The 24123-nt window shown below is 44.8% G+C and overlaps 1 protein-coding gene across 2 annotated transcripts in view; it reads left to right on the forward strand.

Moving 5' to 3' along the window:
• The window catches only part of ANTXR1 (ANTXR cell adhesion molecule 1), a 169324-nt gene that overhangs the window by 129913 nt on the left and 15288 nt on the right, over nucleotides 1-24123 (forward strand). Inside the window, exon 18 of one of the 2 annotated variants that reach the window (XM_043503030.1) lies at nucleotides 3367-3646. The exons of the other annotated variant lie outside the window; for it this stretch is intronic. Within the exon in view, the coding sequence (XP_043358965.1) occupies nucleotides 3367-3405 (39 nt within the window). The 3' untranslated portion in view covers nucleotides 3406-3646. Of the gene's footprint in view, nucleotides 1-3366; nucleotides 3647-24123 lie in introns of those variants that run through there. 2 annotated transcript variants of the gene reach the window in all.

Consider the following 24123-nt stretch of genomic DNA (forward strand, 5'->3'; position numbering starts at 1 on the left):
CCAGTGCCAGATGCTTCAAAGGGAATGAACAGAACAGGGCAATTCCAAATGATCTGTCCCTTGTCGTCCAATCCCAGCTTCTGGCAGATGGAGGTTTAGGGAAACCCAGAAAATGGGGTTGTGTCCCTGGCTATGTTAGCTAATAGGCATTGAATTTATCTCCATTGAACTCCATGAATTTCTCTAATTCTTTTTTTAAGCCAGTTATACTTTTCACCTTCACATACACTGCGTTGATCCTGCTTTTCTTTTACTGGTTTTGCATCCAAATAAGTCCATGCAGTGGAGCAATTGGTCTAGACAGGGACACTCTGAAAAACGAATCCAAATTAACTAAAGGTGTGAATTCAAAGAGGATTACTTAAACCATATTAAACCCCTTTGTGGATGCTGTCTTTCAGAATTAAAGTGCCCTTCATTTAGTTTAGTTTAATTCACTTGCAATACAGAACAAAAAGACAGTCACTGCCCAAAAGAGCTTACAATCTATGTCGTCTTACCTAGTAGTACTTGTGGCCCAGTCCTTGGCTGCATTTCCAGTTGTGCCAATGGGAGCTGGGTGCAGGGACTGTGGGCCTGTTATGGGCCTATGGCAGACCAGTGAGTATTTTATGGGCATTTCTGCGGTGACCCTTTATCGAGTGCTTAGTGAAGCCTGCGGGGCCATTTCCTGAAGTTCGTGCAAATTCGCCACATTTTTCAGCTGCAGGCTCAACCTAAAGTGAGGGGGAAATAGCCCTAGAACTTGGGTGTTGAACAAGTGAGAGCACAATAGATGTTGCAACTTCAAGAAAGAGTAATTGAATGAATGCAAAATAAATTCTCCTCCTTTGGGAGTTTGAGTACAGCCTAGTGACTAACAAGGTAAGCAGAATTAGGAGTCGTGGGATACATCTACACAGCAAAAAAAAAAAAGAAAAAGAAAAATCCCATAGCGAGTCTCAGAGCCCAGGGTAATTGACTCGGGCTCGCAGGACTGGGGTTAACAAATAGCAGCATAGACGTGTGAGCTTGGGTTGGAGCCTGGCTTCGAGACCTTCCCCCCTCACTGCATTTCAGAGCCCGGATTCCAGCGCAAGCCCAAATGTCTATACTGCTATTTTTAGCCCTGCAGCACAATCCCTGTGCACCCAAGTCAGTTGACCCAGGCTCTGAGACTCGCTGCCATGGGTCGTCTTTTGGCTGTGTAGACATACCCATGGGCTCTATGGCCACTGATTAGTAGGTGATCTAGAGCAAGTTGTTTACCTTCTCTGTTCTTCAATTTCCTCCATCAGCAAAATTAGGAGAATCATAACACTTTGCTACCTATAAGGGAGGTGTGAAGCTGTGAGATACTCAGACAAAAACCCCTGTAGTGTAAAGGCCTGTAATGTTTTGACCTTTGGAGGAAGGATGGTTAAAGAACTGACCTGGGAGTCTTAAAACCAGGCTTATATTCCTGGCACAGATGTTCTGTGTGACCTCGAGCAAGTCCTTTAACCTCTCTTTGCTTTCCTCATATGTAAAGTATAATTGATGATCACTACCCCATCCTGTGAGGCTAAATTCACTTGTGTGTGAGGGGCTCAGAGAGTGCAGTGAGATGTCACTTAAATTAAATTTTAAAAGCATGCAATTAAAAATTATTTGTAATCAATTAATTAAAACCAATGAATAAAACAAGCCCTTTGAGATCTCTTCAGAGCTCCCTCCATTGTTCTCTGGTCACTTTTCCGGTGGAGGAAGTGGAAGCGTATGGCCAAGGCTGACGTTATAAGCCCAGAACAGTCTAGGTTACCTTACAGTTAGCTTCTTTTCATGGGCCAGCACACATCAGACACTAACTCATAAAATACATCCCCGCCTTGGTATGATTGGCACCCACGCTGAAGAGAAATCCAGCACGAAGGTTAGTGCTGAGTTGCTTGGATTGGCCGTGTGGAAACAGCCATAAATCCAGGCTGCAGCTCTCTGTGCCTCCCAGATACCTAAATACAGACACTCCAGTGTCAGTGTTAATCGTTTACGTTCCCTAAAGAGAAAAATAAAAAATTAAATTCCCCTTCTCAAAATGAAAAGTGGGGAAGCCCTACAGAGGAGCCCTCACAAGGAGGGCTCAAAGTGACACAGAGAAGTTCTGCTTAACCAAAGGATGTGTTTTCTTTGCAACACATATCGCAACACAATGACATAAAATTTCCATAGATGTAAACAAACCCTACAGCAAGAGTCCCGTGGTCAGGAAGGCAGGACAGTTATGTGGTCTGGAGACTGGCTGGAGAACTTTGATCTGGTTTCTTCCTTTGAATCACCGTCCTTATGTCAGGGATAGCTCCCCTTCAGAAGTGGGCAGGGAAAATGGTACATCCTGTTTAACATTCTGTTTGGCAGTTGCATGCAATTGTTGTTTCAGCTGAGGCCACTGTTTCAGCATCATGTGTGTGCACAGAGCCATATGGCCACACCTTCATCCACCCCCATATCCACTTCTCCACACAGTCACCCCACACCCAGACACCCCACAGTCACACACCCACCCACCTCCCCACACAGACACCCACACATACACTCTCACCGTCACGTGTTTCTTGCTTGGGGTTTGTGAGCACTAAACGTTAGCCAGCATGGTAAGGTTGAGAGATTCTTCCTGGCGTGAGCAAGTTGGGCTGTGGCATGTGATTGTGAGTAAGACCTCAGACCAGCCAGTGCAGTGGTGGCTAGCAGCAGCAAGGACAAGCTTTGTTCTTAGCAGGTTATGAAATCTTTGGCATGGCTTGGTGATTTGCAGTCGTGGGGTATTTCACAGAGATCTAGATGTCGGATTTGTTTTTGGTCCTGTTTTTGTCCTTTGTGCTGACAGAAGGGGCTGGTACTTGAATGCTCCAGCCAGCAGGTCAGTAAACAGACCCAGGCTGCTGGCATCAATGATTCCAGGGGATCCTTGTGATTTTAAAGCAGAGCTGCAGCTAGTTTGAAACAGCAACCCTGCTACGCTGGAGCCATGTGTAAAAGCTGGGCCTTGCCAGCTTCAGAAGGCAGGAAACTGAAGGCAGTCAAACTCTCAGGGCTTAGCGTTACTGCTGCATGGGGCAGGTCAGCCGCTGGCTTAGAAATTCTCTCCTGACCCTCCTGCCCTCCTCTAAAGGACCTCCCCCCCATCAAAAAAAGCCTACCCCACTTTCAAAGATAATCACCTGAGCTGCTGTAGGTGAGCACATCCAAACTGCAAGCCTCAGGCAGGTGCAGAATTTGCCTCCGACCCACAGTCCTGTTGGACTCACTAGAGTTGCTCCCCCACTCCTCAAATATAGAAGTCGAACTACACCTACATGAGCACGGTGTCCCCCTTGTCCAGGGCAGTTACTTTGTCCCTTATGTCTCCAGGCAGAAGCTCCCTGGGATTTCCACATTGCAGTACACTGAAACTGTTCACATACAACCCCATCGACAAGAGTTCCAATAGACGCGAGGTCCGCATCAGCAGCTTTCACTGTAACTGCACACTCCCTAGAGCTGGGCGCCCCGCACAACATTCAGTGGGGTTGCTGGGGTCCAGACCTGATCTTTATAACTGAGCGGATCCCCCAAATCCAAACTCTGCCAGACATGGGAAGAACTCCAGTTCTGATACAAATCTGAGACGGTGCCTATCTCTCATTGGTCTGCCGTCTCCTGCTACCCCCATCTGCTGCGCCACTTGGAGACCTAGAGTCAGTAGCCTCTTTCATTGCTGTCCGGTCCGGATGCTATGTAGTGAGCGTAGGCAGCACGGACTCCGTCAGTCAGTCTGGGAGTGAGATAACTAGAAAGCCGCACAGGGTCCCTTCTGAGTCCAGTAGCCTCAAAATGAATCCATTTTATATTCATTACCACTGAGCCCTGTCTCTCCTCTACCAGGAGAAACGCTGCACTGTGTATTCTCAGGAAAGGCTTAGATAAGTATTTGGAGCCTTGCAGGCAAAAGGAATGGCTTGTAAAGAGTCACTTGAAATTTGCGGACAGGAACCCTTGAGCGTGTGTTATTTCTAAGAGCTACAAGGGGGCCCTTGTGAAAACAATTTGCACCTTATTTCTCTCCATTTTCTCCCCCTCCCAAAAAAGAGTTGATGCCCAACCCCTTGGTGGGCACATTAATACACCCACTCGGTCAACATAAAAGTATAAAGCTAAATAAATAAAGCAAGATGCAAAGTAACTGAAAAGAATCTCTGTTTATTTTGGAGGCTGAAAAATAATTGGACTAGATCCCAGGATGACACCACTTTCATAGAAGCAGTCCCTTGAAGGAATCAGTTCCTTTAAGTCAGAGGTGGGCAAACTATGGCCCGTGGGCCACATCTGGCCCACGGGACCCTCCTGCCCGGCCCCTGAGCCCCTGGCCCAGGAGGCTCGCCCCCACTGTTCCCCCTCCTCCACAGCCTCAGCGCAATGCTCCGGGCCGTGCAGCGGAGCAGCAAGATCCTGAGGCAGCGGAGCTGCAGAGCCCGGCCTGATCCGGTCTCTGTGCAGCGCGGTGAGGGGGTAGGGAGCGGGGGGGGTTGGATAGAGGACAGGGGAATTTGGGGGGGTGGTCAGGGGGTGGGGGGGCGTGGATAGGGGTTGGGGCGGTCAGAGGGTGGGGAACAGGGGGGTTGAATGGGAGGAGGGGTCCCGGGGGAGCAGTCAGGAAGGAGAGGGGGGGTTGGATGGGGCAGCGGGCGGGGGCAGTCAGGGGCAGGGGTTCTCGGCGCAGTCAGGGGACAGGGAGAAGGGGTGGTTGGATGGGGCAGGGGTCCCGGGGGGGCAGTAAGAAAGGAAAGAGGGGGTTGGATGGAGTGGCGGGGGGGCAGTCAGAGGCAGGAGTTACGGGGGCCGTCAGGGGACAGAGAGAAGGGGTAGTTGGATGGGGGAGGGGTCCTGGGGGGGCCGTCAGGGAACGGGGGAGTGGATGGGGCAGGAGTCCGGGGCGGGGCTATCAGGGGCGAGAAGCGGGGGGGTGGGCGGATAGGGGGTGGGGACTGGGCCACGCCCCGCTCCCCTAACCGTGCCTCGATACAATTTTCAAAACCCATTGTGGCCCTCAGGCCATAAAGTTTGCCCGCCCCTGCAGTAGAGGGACGTAAATATGGCCAGGGTACATGTGGATGCACAATGAGAAGGAAGCGGAGTGGGGACTGGGAGACAGGAGCTCCTGGTTCTCCTCTGAGTTCTGCCCTGTCTCTCACAGGGGTCGGTGCTCCTGGAACCAAAGTGGCAGAGGTCAGTATGGAAATCGGGTCACCATGCATGGGGGATCCTTTGGGGCACTGAGTCAGAACCTCCAAGGGGACTTAGGCTCAGCATTGCAGTGCCTAGCGTTTAGGCGCCCTGGTGCCTAGTTGAATCTGCTGCCCCAAATCAGGTGCTCAGGCTCCCTATACAATGCATGGGGAGAGTTAAGCGCCTAAGAATGGGATTCTCAGAAGCCAGCATGCTGAGCGGTGAGTTCCTTAACATTAAGTGCCAATGAATTATATAATGAAATGACTTCAGTACTTGCATTATTCAGAAAGACGGCAATCTTTTGTTCATCTCCCTTATGAGTAAATCCCGATTCCCTCAGAAATAAATCAAATGCTTCTTTAAATCTTTTCCAGTTTTCTGAATCATTTCTCAGCATTTTTAGAAATGTGGGAACTCTTAATTGATCCTCTTATTTCATTCAAACTAATTTTTCACTAGTTTCCTTCTTCCAGTTCTCTTTTATCACATCCTTCAATTCTGGTACCATGTGTTGATTTATATCCAAGTAATCCACTAGTCTTAATAATCAGTTACTGCTAGTAACTTAACAACAGTCTATTAGATACATGGTTAACATATATACAGAGCATCTTAACTCCGGTCAAATTATCAGTCTAACCTAAACCCAGCCGCCTCCTCCCACTGTCAGCTCGCACACCCTGGAGAACTTATTCATTCTCTTTAGGCCACACTCACCCCGCAGGTCAAAGGGAGTTAGGCGCCTGACTCTGGGCCAGAGGAAGGAGCCTCTCTCTGCTTAGGATTCAGAAGCATGAACCCTTTCCTGGAATTAGCCAGCTGAGCCAGATCAGTCCTTTCTGATAAAAAGAAGGAGGCGCCACCCTTATACCCATGGATGTGGGAAACATAAGTTCAAATCCCCTCTTTGCCTGAGTCAGAAAAGGAACTTGGGCCCTGGTCTTCTACCTCCTAGTTGAGTGCTCTGGGTATTGTGAAAGGGGGGCGGGCACCATCTCCCTCTTACTTTTTATGGGTTAGGTGAGCTCTGAGAGCACCTATCAAGAGTGAACCCTGCAGGCAAGATAAGTGGGGGAACTCCTAGTTTGTGAATCCTCACGATGGCTTTGCACATGCCCACTGGCAGACAGGTAGGTCTGCCAAGGAATGTTGGGCACCTACAGGGTGAGGTAGTAGCTGTACAGGGGTTTGGAAGAGCTAACGCTTGGACTTCGATATCTAAATGACACTTAGCTGCCTCCATCCCTTTGTGGATCTAGCCCTTAGTACTGGATCCAAAGCCTACTGAAGTCAATGGAAAGACTCCCATTGGCCTTGATGGGCTCTGCAGCAAGCCCTTAATCTGCCCATGAAGGTAAGCATACTCACCTCTCATGGGTTTGTGAAGTGTGATTACTGTTAGCAAGGGACTGTGAGACTCCTGGATGGAAGGCACTGTAGAACTACGGCAGGGCTCAGCATTATTACGATGTGCCGATGTAACACCGACAGATCCCGATCGTCGGCGGGCGAGATCGAACCTGGGACCTCTGGAGCTTAGTGCATGAGCCTCTACCGCATGAGCTAAAAGTTGGCTCTTAGCTAAGGCTATAGAGCAGACTCATTTTTACCTCTCTCTTTCAGTGGTCTTAGTGCCACCTAATGGGACAGAACACCACACACCAGAAGATGTCTGGGTTACACATAAATATCATGTGATTATCAGAGCCCAGTATTTCTGGAAGCTGTCTTTTTGTCTAATGGCCCATTGAGGCTCTGCCAATTGACATCAGTTGAGGATCCAATCCATGGTATTTATCTATGCCTTGACAGGTCATACATCCCACTTTGTATCCGCAAGAACGAAATGTGCAGCAAGCTCTTGTTTTCAAAAACAGGGATCTTTCTGACGTGTGTTTTTCATTGGAAAGCAAAGGAAAAGAGAGGGTCAAGCAAGACCTGTTTTGAATTCACTCAAAGAAGCTGAGATGCACAAAGAAGTTGTGAAATTCTTTCCTCAGCGTCAAACCTGGAAATGGTCTGAGGTTACCAGCAGACACAGCTGTTTCTAATAAGGCGAGGAAGTCAGGGTAACGTGGGATTCCTGTGGTCTTCTCGCATTCTAGAGAGACTAGGTTTGCATTTTTGTCTGCATTAATGAAGTTATTTTTATAGTCAAAACATCATCAGATGGGATTTTTTTAAAAAAAACTTTGGGCCCTTTTATCATTCTGGAGGAGAGCTCTCATTAGTGCAAAGGATCCTAGTAATTAGAGTGGCGCCCACTAGTGGCACTTGAAAGTTGCCAGTTGTGTTTCCATGTTTTTCAGGAATTTGGGAGTCGATTGTAAAAATAAAAGGAGTACTTGTGGCACCTTAGAGACTAACAAATTTATTTGAGCATAAGCTTTCGTGAGCTACAGCTCATTTCATGTAGCTCACGAAAGCTTATGCTCAAATAAATTTGTTAGTCTCTAAGGTGCCACAAGTCCTCCTGTTCTTTTTGCAATCTGGGAACCTGCATTCCGCTCTCAGCTCTGAGACTGACTCTTTGTCTGACCTTGGTCAAATCACTGAGGGCCAGATTTTTAAGGGCATCTAGGTGCCTCGCTCCCCAGAGAGCTTAGAAGACGAGACAGCAGACAGACAGATGAAGGGCACAAGGACACAATGAGATAATATTGGTCTGCATAATAGGCACAGCTGCCTTAGATACCGATGCCGAAGGTGTTTATGCTGCAGAGGAATCGTAGAATTATATCACAGGAATGTAAGGCTGGGAGGGACCTCAAGACGACATCAAGTCCAGCCCCCTGCCCTGAGGCAGGACCATGTGTTCCTCGACTGTCCCTGAGAGGGTGTTTGTCCAACTTGTTCTTAAAAACCTCCCATGACAGGAATTCCCTAACCTCCCTTGGAAGCCTGTTCCAGAGCTCAGCTCCCTTTCGGTGAGCACATTTTCCCTAATGTCTACCCGAAATCTCCCTTGCCACAGAGTGAGCCCGTTACTACTTGTCCTCCCTTTCAATGGACTTGGAGAGCAATGGAGCCTTGTCTTTTTATAACAGCCCTTTCCATATTTGAAGACTGTTTTCAAGTCCCCATTCAGTCCACTTGTCTCAAGACTAAACAGGCCCAGGGTTTTAACCTTTCCTCACCGGTCAGGGTTTCTAAACCTCTGATCATTTTTCTTGCTCTCCTCTGGACTCTCCAGTTCGTCTACATCTTTCCTAAGGTGTGGTGCCCAGAACTGGACACAGTACTCCAGCTGAGGCTGAGTGGAGCAGGACAATTACTTCCTTTGTATACACCCCAGAAAATTAGCCTTTTTCACAAGTGCATCACATTGTTGATTCATATTAAGTCTGTGATCCACTGTAACCCCCAGATCCTTTTCAGTAGTACTACCACCTAACCAGCTATTCCCCATTTTGTAGTTGTGCATTTGATTTTATCTTCTTCAGAGTAGCACTTTGCATTTGTCTTTACTGACTTTCACCCTGTTAATTTCAGACCAATTCTCCAGTTTGTCACGGTCATTTTGAAACCAAATTCTGTCCTCCAAAGGTGCACCCCTACCCAGCTTGGGGTCATCCACAATTTTTATTACTCTCCACTCCATTGCTGAAGTCATTAATGAAAATAATAAATCATATCAGCCCCAGAACTGACCCCTGCAGGACCCCGCTAGATATGCCCTCCCAGTTTGACAGCGAACCATTGCTTAGAATACAGTCTTTCAACCAGTTGTTCACCCACCTTGTAGTAATTTCATCTAGACCACATTTCCCTAGTTTGTTTAGGAGAATATCATGTGGGTGTATGTCAAAAGCCTTACGAAAATCAAGATATATAATGTATACCACTTCCTGCCTACCCACTATAGGCCAATAATCCTGTCAAAGAAGGAAATTAGGTTGGTCTGGCATAATTTGTTCTTGACAAATTCATGCTGGCTATTCCTTATTACCCTATTTTCCTGTAGCGCTCACAAATTGATTGTTTCATCATTTGTTCAAGAATCTTTCCAGGGTATCAAAGTTAGGCTGACTGGTCTATTATTCCCTGGGTCCTCTTTGTTCCCCTTTTTAAAGATACGTGGTATGTTTGCCCTTCCCATGTCTCTAGGACCTCACCCATCCTCCATGAGTTCTCGAAGGGTTCTGAGATTGCTTGAGCTAGTTCCTTACATACCCGAGCAGGAATTTCATCAGGCCCTGCCAGCTTGAATACATCTAACTTATCTAAGTATTCTTTAACCTGTTCTTTCCCTAGTGGCTTACGTTCCTTCCCCCTTGTTGCTAATAGTAATTGTTGAGTATCTGGTTGCTATTAACCATGTTAGTGAAGACGAAAGTGAAACAGTCATCAAACAACTCAGCCTTCTTCATGTGATTTATTATTAGTTCTCCTTCGCTACTAAGTAGTAGACCTGCACTTTCCTGTGTCTTTCTCTTCCTCCTAATGTATTTAAAAAGCCTCTTCTTATTGCCTTTCATGTCCCTTGCTGTTTGTAACTCATTTTGTGCCTTAGCCTTTCTGATTTGTACCTTCATGCTCGTGCTATTCTTTTGTACTCCGCCTTAACAATCTGTCCATATTTCCACTTTTTGTTAGATTCCTTTTTGATTTGCAGGTTATTAAAGAGCTCCTGATAGAGTCACATTGGCCTCTTACTGTTCTTTCTATCTTTCCTATGATCGGAATAGTTGGCAGTTATGCATTTAATATTGTCTCCTTGAGAAACTGCCAGCTCTCCTTACGATAATAACTCAGTGAAAGTGCCTCTGTGCAGCATGACAGGTCAGTCTGGCCAAACAAATATGAATAGAATCTTAGATGAAGTCCTGCCAAAAAAAAAAAAAGCCAAAGAAATCATTCAGTAAGTGCTCAGCTTCTAATAGCTTGGTGAAAAATATGTAGGGGATGCAATCAAAGCAGATGCACCCATGTAACATGAAAACTTCAGCACAAAAGTTGCAAGTTGCCAATGAAGGAGGGCAGTTGATCTTTGTGGCTTCAGTGAACTTGTGCATAAGGGAATGTAGGAGCTAACCTATAAGAGAAAAGAAGACTGGGGAAGGCGGAACGGTTATGTTTATAGAAGATTAAGGGCTTGACTCAAAGCCCACTGAAGTCAATGGGAGTTGGGGCTAAGTATAAATTAAATCCCTACCCATCAGTCTCATGCACTCTTCACACATGGCATCTGTGTCATCTCCAAGCCCCACCTTGTGTGCTAGCCCCCCAGCAGGGTTTGGCCAACTGAACCTAGATTTCAAATATAGGCTGTGTAAGGGGATTTGGGGACTGGTTCCCGCTCTAGAAGCAATTTCAGGATGGGGTCCATAACCTTGCACTCTGCTCTATTTCAGATATACCTCTTATGAACCTAATGGTGATTTTAAAGCCAAATTTTACCCCTGCTCTAAACAGCTGGCTTCAGTGGAGTTGTGGCAGCTTACCCCAGGGTTTAATTTGTTCCAATTGGCCCTGGTACAAAGCCCACTGAGGTCAATGAGAGTCTTTGCACTGAGCTCAATGGGATGTGAATCAGGCCATAGTGTCATAAGTTCAGTACAGCAGAAGTCAGCAGGACAACCATCTATGTGAGCCGGCTGTATTCCATCCATCTATCTTATGTGTTTAAGGAGCTAGTGTGTCCTGTGGGATAGAGCACTAGGCTGTGAGACAGAAGACTTTGCTTCCAGTCACGCTCTGTCCTTGTGTGACCCTGGGCAAGTTGTTTCATCTCTCTGGATCATCGTTTCCCCATCAGTAAAATGGGGATGACGACACATCCCTTCCTTTTTAAAGCATTATGAGATCTACAGATGAAAAGCGCTACCCTTAGATGGTTCACCTTTTGGGGGGCAGGGACTATTTGTTATGTGTTTGCACAATGGGGTCTCCTAGGCAGTACTCCAATACTACCACCACTAATCATAATACTTATTAATAATAAATAATAATGAATAGCTATGATTATTTCTGAGTTACCTACCACCATGGCAGAGGCAGAAGGAAATCAGAAAGGGATACAAGAATCAATGGCTTTTGGTAGCTGGGACAGATTCCTTTTCTCTATCCTACTTCTTTTCGGATTTACCCACCTCATACCAGCCAAGCCTCCGCAGGCATGCTGACATTTGTTATATCAACAGTGATTTCTTTTGTGAAATAGGTCCCCTCATCTATGCACCCAGTGGGAAAATGTTCTCATGTAAATGCCTTAACACTTAGAAACCTCCTATAGTCAGAGACAGCGCCGGCCCCCTTGAAGACCTTGCAATCTGAAGAGAAGACAGACAAGACGAGCAATCATCATCATCCCCAGTTTAAAAGTAGTTTCTCCCTTTCCTAGGAGTTTTACCCATGCTCACACATAAAGTCTGTGGCAGAATGGGAAATCAAAGCCCACTCTGCTAAGTCCCAATCCAGTGCCTTAATCACAAGGACAGCCTGTCTCTCTACATCAACCTCCTGTCAGTACCTCTCCCATGAAGCCTCTGCCAATAGGGACTGTCCTGAGCTTGGCCAGAATGTGATGTCACCAACTGATAAGTGCACATGACAAGTCCCTGTACCAGAATCATATCCTCCGTGGATCAGCCACAGTGGGGGACCTGTAACACACATTTCCCCGTGGGTTACATTAACACAGCCTACCCCATATGGAATCCTTCTCAGTGAGACAGGAGTGGTCCACAGAGTGTGTAAAGGAGGGTGCGAAGTCTGTAGAAAGCTTTGGGGTTATCAGGTGAGTGACAATACATAGAAGCAGCCACTACGGGCTTGTGCCTTCTCTAACGTGGTACTATCCTATTCTTGTCCCCCTCCACGTATGTCTGCACTGCAATCCAGAGTTGTGATTGCAGCCATATAGACCTACCCAAGCTAGCTTTAGTCTAGTGAGTCTGCATGAGTATGTTTGTACATGCAGCAATCACATTTCTAGATTTCAGTGAAGACATATTCTCAGTCTGGTTGCAGGCTCATATGTTTCCACTCCTTTTCCCTTCCACCCCAAACCTGCAGTTTCCACCTCTGAGTCATTGTATAAATGCCAGCCACTGTGGGGTTTTTTTACAGCACCAAAATTATTACACCAGCCAACTTAGGTGCGACTTTAACTGGAGCATGCCCCATCTGTGCATTTAACTGTGAAATTTCCAGTGTCGTGAGTTACTAGGAAAATGTCTTAGTCTGGGAAGGTTTTTATATTTCTCAGCAGAGCTTAGGGAAAGGAATGATGCCTCTGAATGTTGGGAAGAGGAGCAGGTCCATATAATGAACTGAAAAGTATAAAGGGATTTCTTTTTTAAAGTGAAGAAGGCAAAAACCAGGCAATGGAACGGTCTAGTCAAACTTTCCTTCACATGGAGTAAGTAGTTCTGCAGCAACTTTCCAAATGGACTAAAGGCTGGGAGTAAATTCTCAGGGTGGAGCTGGTTAGAAAACAGGAAGTATTTTCAGAGACAAATTTTTGGAAAGAAATAAAAAAAAAAGTTCATTTAAAGAAAGAAAAATCCACGAAAGGTTCAGGATTTTTTGATGAAAAAACAGACTCTGACAATTTTTCCGTTTTTCCAAAAATGAAACATTTTTATAGCAAAAAAAAAGGATAATTTCAAAAGAAATTAAAATTTTCCTTTGGAAAAAGGCAATTTTGGCAGTGATGGTTTGAATGAAAAATTATGAACAGCCCTTCCTCAGGGATGTCCCATATAGTGCAGTCCTGCAGTCCTTATTCAGAACAAACTCCTAGCGACTTTAGGGTGCATCTATAATGGCTATTTATTTCCCCTCTCTTATCATAGTATCTGAGTGCCTCAGAATCTTTAATGCATTTATCCCCACCACACTCGGTGAGGTAGGCCATTCCTAGGGCTTGTCTACATTGCTGCGGCGATCAATACGTTGGCAGTCAATTTAGCGGAACTACGAAGACCTGCTAAATCGACCGCCGATCGCTCTCCCATCGTCTCCTGTACGCCACATGATCGAGAAGATTAAGGGCAGTCGACGGGAGAGCGCCTCCCATCAACGTCGTGTAGTGTGGACCCTGCAATAAGTAGATCTAAGTTACATCGATTTGAATTATGCTATTCATATAACTCAAATTGCATAGCTTAGATCGACTTTTCCCTTTAGTGTAGACAAGACCCTATTTTACAGGCAGAGAACTGAGCCACTCAGTTGCTTGGGATTACACAGGAAGTCTGTGGCAGAGTAGGAGAATGAACTCAGGGACCTAGTTTACTGCCCTAACTACTGGACACCCTTCCTCTATTGTTAGGGAAGATACTACAAATGATTTACAGCACCTCAGACATGATAGAACATGACCTCAGATCAGACATGTCACAAGGCAAATGTTAGGACTGAAATTCTAGTTCCACTAAAGGCAATGGCTAAACTCTCATTGACTTCAGTGAGGCCAGGATTTCACCCCGGGTAGGACCGCTGTATGACACATCAGCTGGGAAAAAGAGGAACTTGTCTACATTATCATGAAGGGAAAGTGAGATCATTGGGTCCTGTGGGACTGGAGTAAATTTCCAGAAATATACATGAGAAAAGAAGTGAAAAATGTGGATGCAAATTCTAAACTTTCTAAGCCCCTTCCACAGAGTTCATGGAGCGTTTGGCCTCCAGGATTTTGGTTAGGGCCCGTCTGTGTTGGAAACTTTTGTATTATGCTCAAAGAATCAGGTGTTTCTGATTGTAGGGTTAGGATGGAACCTGTGGCGTAAAATAACCCCAAATCTTGTAAATGCCGCTATGATGCTGAGACAGGAAAAGAATCTGATCAATTGTCCTGAAAGCCAAGGACAACAAGCCACAAGGATCGTGTTCACATGAGTCAAGTAAGGCAAACGAGTACTAGCTCCCATTGACTCTGCATACACCTGAGCAGGCCAGCTGTTTCACCAGTGGTTCATGTATCCCTTGGTAGTAAAGCTCAGGGGACCCACTTAGCGCTAGGGTTCACAAGCACCCCAGAATCCAACTTCAAGGAAAAGGCTTGGGTTGAGCTGGTCAGATTGTTAGGTGGTTAATGGTGACATATTTGCTCTGCGTCCATTTACAGGCTTCATTTCACACCGGGCACCTGGTAAGCCCATGCAATTCTAGTCAGGCCACCTACATCATATCAGGTTATGGGATTTTTGGCCATATAACAGAAGTAGGATTGAACAGAACTGGACTTTTCTGATTGGCGGCCAGTGACGATACACGTCTGTAATCCCCAGTAATTGCCTGGACCTGCTTTCCAGTTTTTTTTTAATATGCACTACAAATTCCATATATATAAATGGAGTTTCATAGCAGCAATAAAGCCAGCGCAGGTGGTGTAGTTCAGAGCAATTATTGTACTTCTTGAGTGGCTAGAATAACTCTACTTGGCTTTGTGCCTGATTATGTAACACTACCCGCAGAGGGTGCCATAGTTCCCCATATATACAATATATATCCACATACATTCTACCTCATTCCAATGTAACTATAAATACAGAGCAAAACTCCATCCCCCACCATAGCACTTAGACACTATGGTCCTGAGAGGACACAAAACTCATCAATAGAGGCAGGCAAGCAAGCAATGGCAAAACTCTCACTGGGAGTAAAATAGGAATTTACCAAGTGCAGAGAGCTCCCGCCTCAAAGCTGCCCTCCACTCCAACCACACACATATCTGTTTCAGAGTAGCAGCCGTGTTAGTCTGTATTCGCAAAAAAAAAAGGAGTACTTGTGGCACCTTAGAGACTAACAAATTTATTAGAGCATAAGCTTTCGTGAGCTACAGCTCACTTCATCGGATGCATTTTTCCACCAAATGCATCCGATGAAGTGAGCTGTAGCTCACGAAAGCTTATGCTCTAATAAATTTGTTAGTCTCTAAGGTGCCACAAGTACTCCTTTTCTTTTTACACATATCTGTGTATCTTTGCTGCTAAAAGGTGACCTCCCAGGTGACTAATAATCTGTGATTTAATCAGGGTGGAATATCTTTCTTGGGAATGCGGAGCAATTTGTTTCAGTGTTAATCACCCACTACTAGATTTCAGCCATTATTCACTTGCCATAAAGTCGGTTTCCAGCCGGTTCACAAGGAAACATAAAGACCATTAAATATTGCTGGCACACCAGAGTACATTTTAAATTGTGGGGACACCTTATTAGTGCTCCCTCAGGGAATGTAGCAGTTAGCAGCAGCCTTTACCTGAAGTGCATGGATCCAATTAAAAGATCATGAAAACACTACCTATTTGCTAATAGTATAGAAGATTATGGGGCAGATTCTGCCACACTTACATTGAGTAATACCTTCTTCCTCAAGTGGTCCTATTGAAATCAGTAAGGTGTAAAGGTGGAAGACTTAGTCTGTTTCACTTTTCTTCTTCCTTGCATTAATCCTATCAAATGGGGTCCTCTCTAGGAGGCCATTGCAGTGCCATTCACACCACATGCTAATGTGTCTTTCTTTATGACTTCTCACCATTTCTTCTTGGCTCGACCTCTCTGTCTTTTTTTCTTCTTCAGTCTTGATCTGTTGGACTTTCTTATCCACATAGTTGTCTAGGACTGCGATTTATATCACCAAACCATCTGAGCCTGGATTCCCTTGATGTTTTTGTTTAAAGGTGTTACTTTGAGCATGTCTCACATGGTCTTTCTTGCTTACACCAGCCACCTATCTCAACATTCACATTTCTGTGGAGCAGACCATTTGCGGCTGTGGTCTTCTTGTTGCCCCACACTCAGCACTATACATTAAAACTGGCTGGGCCACCATTTAATAGACTTTCCCATTTAATCTTACTGATATCTTCCTGTCACATGATATACCACTTATCTCTCTCCGTGTGAGCCAGGCATTTGTTATCGTAGCTCCATTTCCCCATTTTCCTGGAATCTGGAACCCAGATACTTGAAATTGCATTTTTGGTATTGCCTAAGCATTGTACTTCAGTGTTCACGTTATTGAAATTACACACTATATACTCGGTTCTTCTCTGCTTATTTTGAGCCCAAGTCTCTCCAGCACATCTCTCCATAGAGTCCATCAGGCTATTTCACTGCATAGTCAAATTAAGCATTAACATGTGACACAGGTGTGCTTTCCTAGACCAATCACATATGCCCAAAGTAGCAGATCAGAGCCATGACTCAGTGAAGTGTGTCTTCCTGGTTTATTGTTAGTATATAAGGTAGGCATCTGTTTTACAGGTGAGGAAGCTGTGGCATAGGATAAGTAAGTGACTTGCCCAAGGTCACAGAATCAGGAATAGAACCCATGTGTTTTTAATCCCACTCTTAGCTATAAACACTACATCACACTTCTTCTAAGAGCTGAGACCAGAAGCTATGAGTTCTGACTCCCAAGTCCCCTGTTTTTACCACTTGACCACACTCCCTTCCAGACCTGGGATTAGAATCCAGGGGTCTGGACTCTCACGTCCTCGATGTTTTAACTACTAGACACCACATCTTCCTGCAGTCTTAAAAAATCTCATTACATACACTCACGACATGCTAATTAGAAACTATTGTTAAACTTGCCTTCAGAAAAAGGTATCCACCGAAAGTAATAGGCTTATGCTGACGGGTTGCAGGGTTTCGGAATGGAATTGTAACCTTGTCTCTGCTCATGTGATTGTGTTGTGGTTTTCCATTATATACAGTCATGGAAAATTAATCTAAACATTAGCTCTTTTCCTGGAACTAACAGCTCGGTAGCCAAAAGCTCCACTGATCATCTGCTCATCAATTTACAGAGCTACAACAGAACAGAGTGCTCATTACTCTCTGTCTCTCTCTCTCTCTTTATATATATATACACACACACTCTCGCTCTCTATGGCCTTGTGTTCTTGAATTCTTCCTGGCTGGATCAGTGTTTCTGAAGGGGGAAGGATGGGCCAGCTCATAAAACATAGCAAGCCAGCCATCAATATATCAGGGACCATTCTAACCAGACAGAACTGAGTTCACTCCTTAAGCTCTGTATGCACTCAACTCCCTTTAAAGCCAATGGAAGTCCTGCAGACAAAAGACTTGTGGGATTGGGACTTGTGTCTCATTTAACAGGAGAAAGTTAAGAGACTCTATCCAGGGATGGAGAATGTGGTTTGTGACAAGGGCCTTCTGAGGAGATGGCATTGCTAATGTATAGTTTACACCCTAAACAGGTTCCGACTGAAGGAAAGGGGAGTGAGAGCGACTGACTAAATTAGCTATCATGCATTAACCTTAAGGGCCTGATTCTCATTACACCCCCTTTAGATCACTCTGGTAGCATGAAAGGGCAAAAAACGTAAGCTAAATTAGCAACCCTTGTAGCCTAGTGGCTAGAGCACTGTACTGGGACTCAAAAAATCCAGTTTCTCTTCCTAGCTTTGCAGCTGGGTGACCTTGTGCAACTCACTTCCTTGATCAGTATCTCAGTTTCCCCATCTGCAAAATGGGGATAATGATCATGACCTCCTTTGTAGAGCAAGTTGAAATCTAGTGATGAAAAGCTCTTTATAAGAGGTAGTTATCACACTGAAAGAAGGCCATCTATACAGGCTTTTGAACTGGTTTAGCTAAATCAGTTTAAATTAGACTGGTGCAATTTCTTGGCCTTGGCAAGACCAAACTGAGGCCATCATTTACAAGTGCAAATTCACCATAGAAAAATATGGTCTTCTATAAACCAGTCTGCCATAAGCCTTCTCCTAATCACCAGCATCAGGCCAGGAGCTCTTCTCCCCAAGCATCAAACGTTATCTTCTTTCCCTGTGTATGTTGGACCATTTCCTAAAACAGCAGCCACTTTCTTTAGTGTTTTTAGAACAGTGTAACTGGTTAACAGGCAACCGTGCATGACTAGCAAAGGGGTCCCCAGTTGGCTTATTGGCAAACATCTGAATCCATGAGCTGTCCACTTCCTCATCATTATCTGAATCTTCCCCCAGCTTGTGCAGCCGGAGTGTAACGGAAGAGGCTTAGTGGGGCTACAGCCCAAAGTAGGTTCTGCCTCTGTATGGCCCTAGTGTTAATCTTAATGAAAAAGGTTCATGATTTCTTGGGAAACTGAACCCCATGCAAAAGGGACTGACTGAATTTAAACGGGGATTTATGTTTGGTATCCAGCAGCCATTGTCCCACAGCATGTCTGTGTAGGAGTCTAGTTGTGCCGAATGCTCCCATTTCTATCTATGCAGGAGCTGGTCACGGAGTCTAATCAACTACTAAGCTCCAAACAACCTACTTCAGTCTTATTTCCAGGATTTTAGCCACTGGTTAGGAGCAACTTTCCCCTCCTTTGCTAAACAAGCATTATCGTGGAGGAAAGTACTCCTTTCTGTCCAAATAAGACACATCAGAACTCTTGGTCTGGACTAGACCTTGTTCTGCAGTGTCTCTGTCACCCCCGTTAACGGCAGCCTGACTGTAAAGAGGATGCAATTCACCCCCTTGCAGAGGGCCAACACAAGGCCTATGCATTGCTCAAGTCCTAAAGATGGCTTAAGTGACAAGAAATCTTCATGCTGGCCCTTCTGGACAGGGGCGAATTGCACCCAAAGAGAGCAGAAGGAGAACAGCCCTGGCTGAGCAAGTTCTGCAGTACATGATCCGTAACTCTCTCTTCTTTTCCAAATGCATATTTGTGTCTCTTTTCTCAGATGGTTCCATAGTCAAGTGAGACCAAATGCAGCTCCAAGCCCATCATGACTGGAGCAGTTTGATGCACTGTCATTTCCTATTAAAATTTTCTCCCAAGAGAGCAGGGCCAACACACGATATTTTTGGTAGTGGAAAGCTTGAGCTTAAAATACTCCCTCCTATTCCAGAAGGGGTGACTGGCTGTTCACAAACATAAAGACAACTAAAACCCTTCTGACTTATTCCATAGTCACCACTTTGTGCTTAAATACAGTAATGCTGCTGGACTACATCAACTCAGCTTTTAGGGCCAGATCCCCAGCTGGTGTAAATTGACTTCCGTGCAATTCAGACATCCAGCCCTAAGATGTCTGATCTCTTGCATAACACAGGCCATAGAATTTCACCCAGTAATTCCTGCATCAAGCCCCTAATTCATGGATGATCTAGAGTGGATCTTTTAGGATGAGATCCAGCTTGATTCAAAACTTCCCAATGATGAAGAATTTAATTTATCCCTTAATTACTCCAATAATTAATCACTGTCATTTTAAAAATGACAACTAATTTACAGTTTGAATGTTTCTGCCTTTGCCTTCCAGCCATTGGAGTTGGTTATGCTTAGTAGTGGCACATGCTCTAGTTAAAAACTCAATATCCCGCAACAATCCAGAAGCTCTTTTTTCACATGGTTTGGTGTTTCTCTAAGAGTAGCTGCATCTTTCCAGTAAGACAGTGGGAAGGAAGACTAAAACTTCCTAGAAGTGACAACAGTAATGCTGTGAAGATCAGCCAAATATGGCTGCAGTGAAAGCAATCAGGCCTCTCTCTCTCTTTTTCTCTCTCTCTCGTTCTGGATGAGCCATTTCACCCCAGTTCTACTGGCTCTGGCCAGTAGCTGAGAAACGAGATTTATTCTACATGGCAGCCTGTGACATGCTGTTTCACTTTTCATAAGCAATGGAGTTTGTTCTGCTGCCCTTACCCACTGTTTTCTTTTCATGCTAGCATTGATAGGTTTCCAGCTGGGTTGAAGCTGCAAAATGTAGACCCAGATCTCAACCACACCAGAGTGTGGCAGTGTGTGAATGAAGGGTTTTGGTTCAGACGCATCTCTCACTTGTAAAGTATTGTGTATTTATTATCTGTACTGTGGTAGTGCCTAGGAACCCTCGTTAGGGACCAGAACCCTCTTGTGCTAGGCTTTGTACATACACAACAAAAAGTCCTTGTACCATAGAGCTTACACTATATGGTCCTAAACCAAAGTGCTCTGGGGGCTGTCAAGGTGAAAGCTGCTGTATACAAATACACTACCATGATGCACATCTTTGGACTAGCTTTTCAGCAAACTAATGTAACTAAGCTAGTTTCCTTGCAACCTTTTGCTTTTTCAGAATCCCATGAAAAGTCTGAGAAGCCACATTATGTTAATGAGTTAAAAGTATTGATTTTACATCTGCCATTTATTATAGACAGGTGTCTTATGTCAACAAGAGCATCAATTGCAAAGCAATAGAAGAGACTCCCTCCCCGTAGGTGTCTTGGTCTTAGGTTTGTTTGAACCTAGCAAGATAAAATAAGTACAAATACAAACCATTACCCAGAATTTGAACTGAATCCAAACCAAACCATTTCTGGGACATCAAAAAGCTTAGTTAACTTTTTATCTTTTTTCCTTCTTTTTTTGCCAAAATTTTAGATGAATGCTGATCAGCTGTGGAGGAAACCTCTTACCCTGATCCATCCTCCCATCCATATGTAATGCACTAACTATCTTCCTGTTGAGATTCACTTGTCACTGAGTTGGATACTGTGCTTATGACCTTCACTGGGATAAGTTGATGTAGCTCGACTGCCTTCAATGGAAGTGTGCCAGTTTACACTGGGGAGGAGCTGGCCCACTCTTACCAATGGCCACAGTGTAAAGCTCCCCCTTCATTTTGAATGGTTTCTTGCAACTTGTGTTAACTCCTTAAGCTTAACTATCTGCCCCACCTTGTAGTTAGCTGTGAAGCTCTGATTCCCTTACCCGGACCCAAAGAAAAGCTCTGTGGAGTTTGAAAGCTTGAAACGGAAGTAGGTCCAGTAAAAGATATTATCTCACCTACCTTGTCCGTTCAATATTCAATGAAGCAGGCATGAACCCAAGCTGAAAAATTTGGATCCATTTCTGAACTTCCCTAAAGTCCAGAGATTTTCTGATTGAAGGTTTTGCTTCAAGCTCATCCCTAATTTGAAGTGCACTTTTTACGTGCTAGAAATGCAGGTAATTTGAGCCTTATTTAGAGCTGGATCCAAAGCCCATTGAGGTCAGTGGAAATCTTTTCCTTTTGCTCCAAAGGCGCTTTGGGTCAGACTTTTAATATATAATTTATTAAATGCCCAAGGTGAATGGAATGCCATGGAAAATGTTTTCCAGGTTCTTATAAATGACACTTAGTACAAGGCCCTGTATTCTGTAATGAGAGCCAGATGGATGTGGTTTCAGTGCAGGGATATTTTATCTTGAAATAAAACAGTTGTAACAGTTGCCTGCTGACCAGAAGACGTGGAGGTAACCATATGATGACTGTACTTTCTGCACAGGCATTGTTTCCGGGTATTACAGAGCACCCTCAGCCCAGAGACTGAACTCTCTTTGAAAGGCTGGTTCCTACATCCGAGAAGCTAGTTTCCTAAAACTGTCTCCAGATGCCATGATGTGATTTCAAAATGCAGCACCGCCAGCCCAAATCAGTGAACCAGGCATGGTTTGAGCATTCGGAGTCTGATCATGCGCCAGGAACCAGGCTAGCTCCTGAACAGATTTAGGGGCCTGGAGTGGGGAAACTCCATGAATCCAAAAACTCAACAATCCTTCATTTCCCCAGACTGCAGAGTGGTGGCCTATCCAGTAATAGCATCTCCTCTGGTTGTGGTCTCTTGCTAGCGTAGCCACCCACCTGCTCCAGTCCACGCCCAGTATCCCCACTTCAGTGCCTCTGTAAAGAGGAACTCTGTTGAGCACCATCTGCAAAGGCTCCCGGCCTTGTGATCCCCCTCCCTCTGCAGCAGAACTGCACTGGATTTGCTGCAGAAAAGGCTCTCTACAGCTGCAGAGGAGGTGGCAAGATTTCTTCTTACAGGGTCTGGTAGCCAAGAAAAATGCCAATTGGCCACCCTAGGGTCTGGAGACACTGTGCTGCTTTTGGATCCACTGAATCTTGATTTTACTGCCCCCCCGCTTTGCTCCCAGAGATGTTTGTGGAAGTTCCACTCATGGACTGAGTTCAAATCAAGCAACGGAGCTCCAAAGGGTGGATCCAGGGGAAGAGTTTTTTGTCCATACAATTTAGCCTAGGATTCCCTCAACCTTCTCAATGTAGGTGCATAGCTTTTAATGTTAGCTACATTCTAGTCAATGATCTGTTTCCAGAAATGAGCAATAAGGGTTGCATCTATTTAACACCTGCCTATGTTCATTTCATGACCAGTAGATCCAACAACTTTCTGTGCTTGGTTCTGAAACCAGGAATCAAATCACAGTTCTATAGCTTGCCTTTCTTTCTTTCTTTCTTTCTTTCTTTCTTTCTTTCTTTCTTTCTTTCTTTCTTTCTTTCTTTCTTTCTTTCTTTCTTTCATCCATCCAACAGAGTAACGGGGAATATTGTTTATGAAAAGCTTTAATAACTAATAAACCCTGCAAAATGGAGTTAAGATCAAACCTTTTCAAATATCTCTTAAAAAACTCAGGAACACAGAAGCCAGTCCCACTATGTTAGGATCTTAAGAAGTTGGTGTTTTTCCAGGTGGTTATTTCCAGGTTGATGTAAAACCAGGGCAAAAAGAGAAACACTTTTCATCTCTACTTAAGAAAAATATAGTTTATCTTTCTCTTGTTCTTGCTCTTCAACCTTATCAGGTTATTACCACGGAAAGCACATAACTTTACATGCTTTCAGGCTACTTCCCTTTCCCAAATTAACTTTCTATTTGTGCAGCTGTATGAACATCACCTAAAACAGCTGGAATAATAGATAGCAAGGCAGATACTAAAAAAGGTGACAACCCAAATGTAAACATATAGATACTATAGTGATGGGACCCAATATGGTAAGATAGTGGAGGGGAGAGAAAAATACGACAGCATTTCAGAGAAATGGCCCAAGCCATGCTGTGGTGAACTGTAGTGTTTAAAGTCAATATTACAGAAGGTCTCATGCTAATCCACACGGATGGACACTTGTGTCTATGCAGAGCCCCACCCAATGAGATACCATATGTGTGTAAGAGTCTGACTGCGCAGCTCAGAGTGCAGGATCAGGACTGCAGAGTGTAGCATTTATAGTAAGGGTGCGGAGGAAGATCCTGCTATTATTGTTTTTATTACAGGAGTGCCTGGAAGGCCCAGCAAAGATTTCGGGTCCCATTGTGCCAGGTGCTGTATACAAACAGAATAAATGGCAGCTGCTGCCCCCAGGTGCTTAAGAATCCAAATACACAAGGCAGATAAAGCATGGGAGGGTCAACAGAGACATCAAGTGATGTGCCCAAGGTTGCACAGAGTTTTGAGACCCTTGGACCAAGGTGCTGTAAAAGTACCAATTATGGTGCCATTATTTGGATGGAGCATTCACTATTTTTCTGCAGTCATGCTTTCCAGCCGGGTGAACACATGCTCTCTAATTAAAGAAAAGAGATTGTGACCAAACGTGGAGACACCAATAACTTGCTGAGCCTCCACAGAGTCCGGTTTAATTCTAAGCTGCTTCCACACGGACCTCTACACACACACATGCTAGCAGCAATGCACTATTAACAGGACCGTGAGTGACAAACAAAAGTCTTGGTCAAGCAAATGCCCCCCTCCATGTAACTTCCAGGTGTTCTGCATGCTGAGGGCTTCTTGGGTGAGGCAGCTGTCTCTTAAGAGGAGACTTTCTAGCTTTCTATGGGAGCATCTGAGTGCTTTGCTATCCTGATGTTGTGCTGGCTGGTTTAATGCCACAGCACCTAGCAGAAAAAGGGGAAGGCGCAGGAATGCTACGAGCAGAGGAATTCAGACTGCCCTGTGCCTGAAAGCAACGCTGTCTAGAAAAACAATAATGAAACGCTAGAGGGGAATTACCACCTCCATTTTTGCTGACCTGACTGAATTTCTGACCTTAATATGTATCTGTATTACTTCAGTTGTCTCTTCTAAGGCTCAGCTGTGATTCTGTCCCCTGAAGCATTGCAGCTGTGGAAAGGGAAATAAAACATAGCCGAGTAGTTGACAAGGCT

The sequence above is a fragment of the Dermochelys coriacea genome, chromosome 26, assembly GCF_009764565.3.
Source record: "Dermochelys coriacea isolate rDerCor1 chromosome 26, rDerCor1.pri.v4, whole genome shotgun sequence".
NCBI classification, from domain to species: domain Eukaryota; kingdom Metazoa; phylum Chordata; order Testudines; family Dermochelyidae; genus Dermochelys; species Dermochelys coriacea.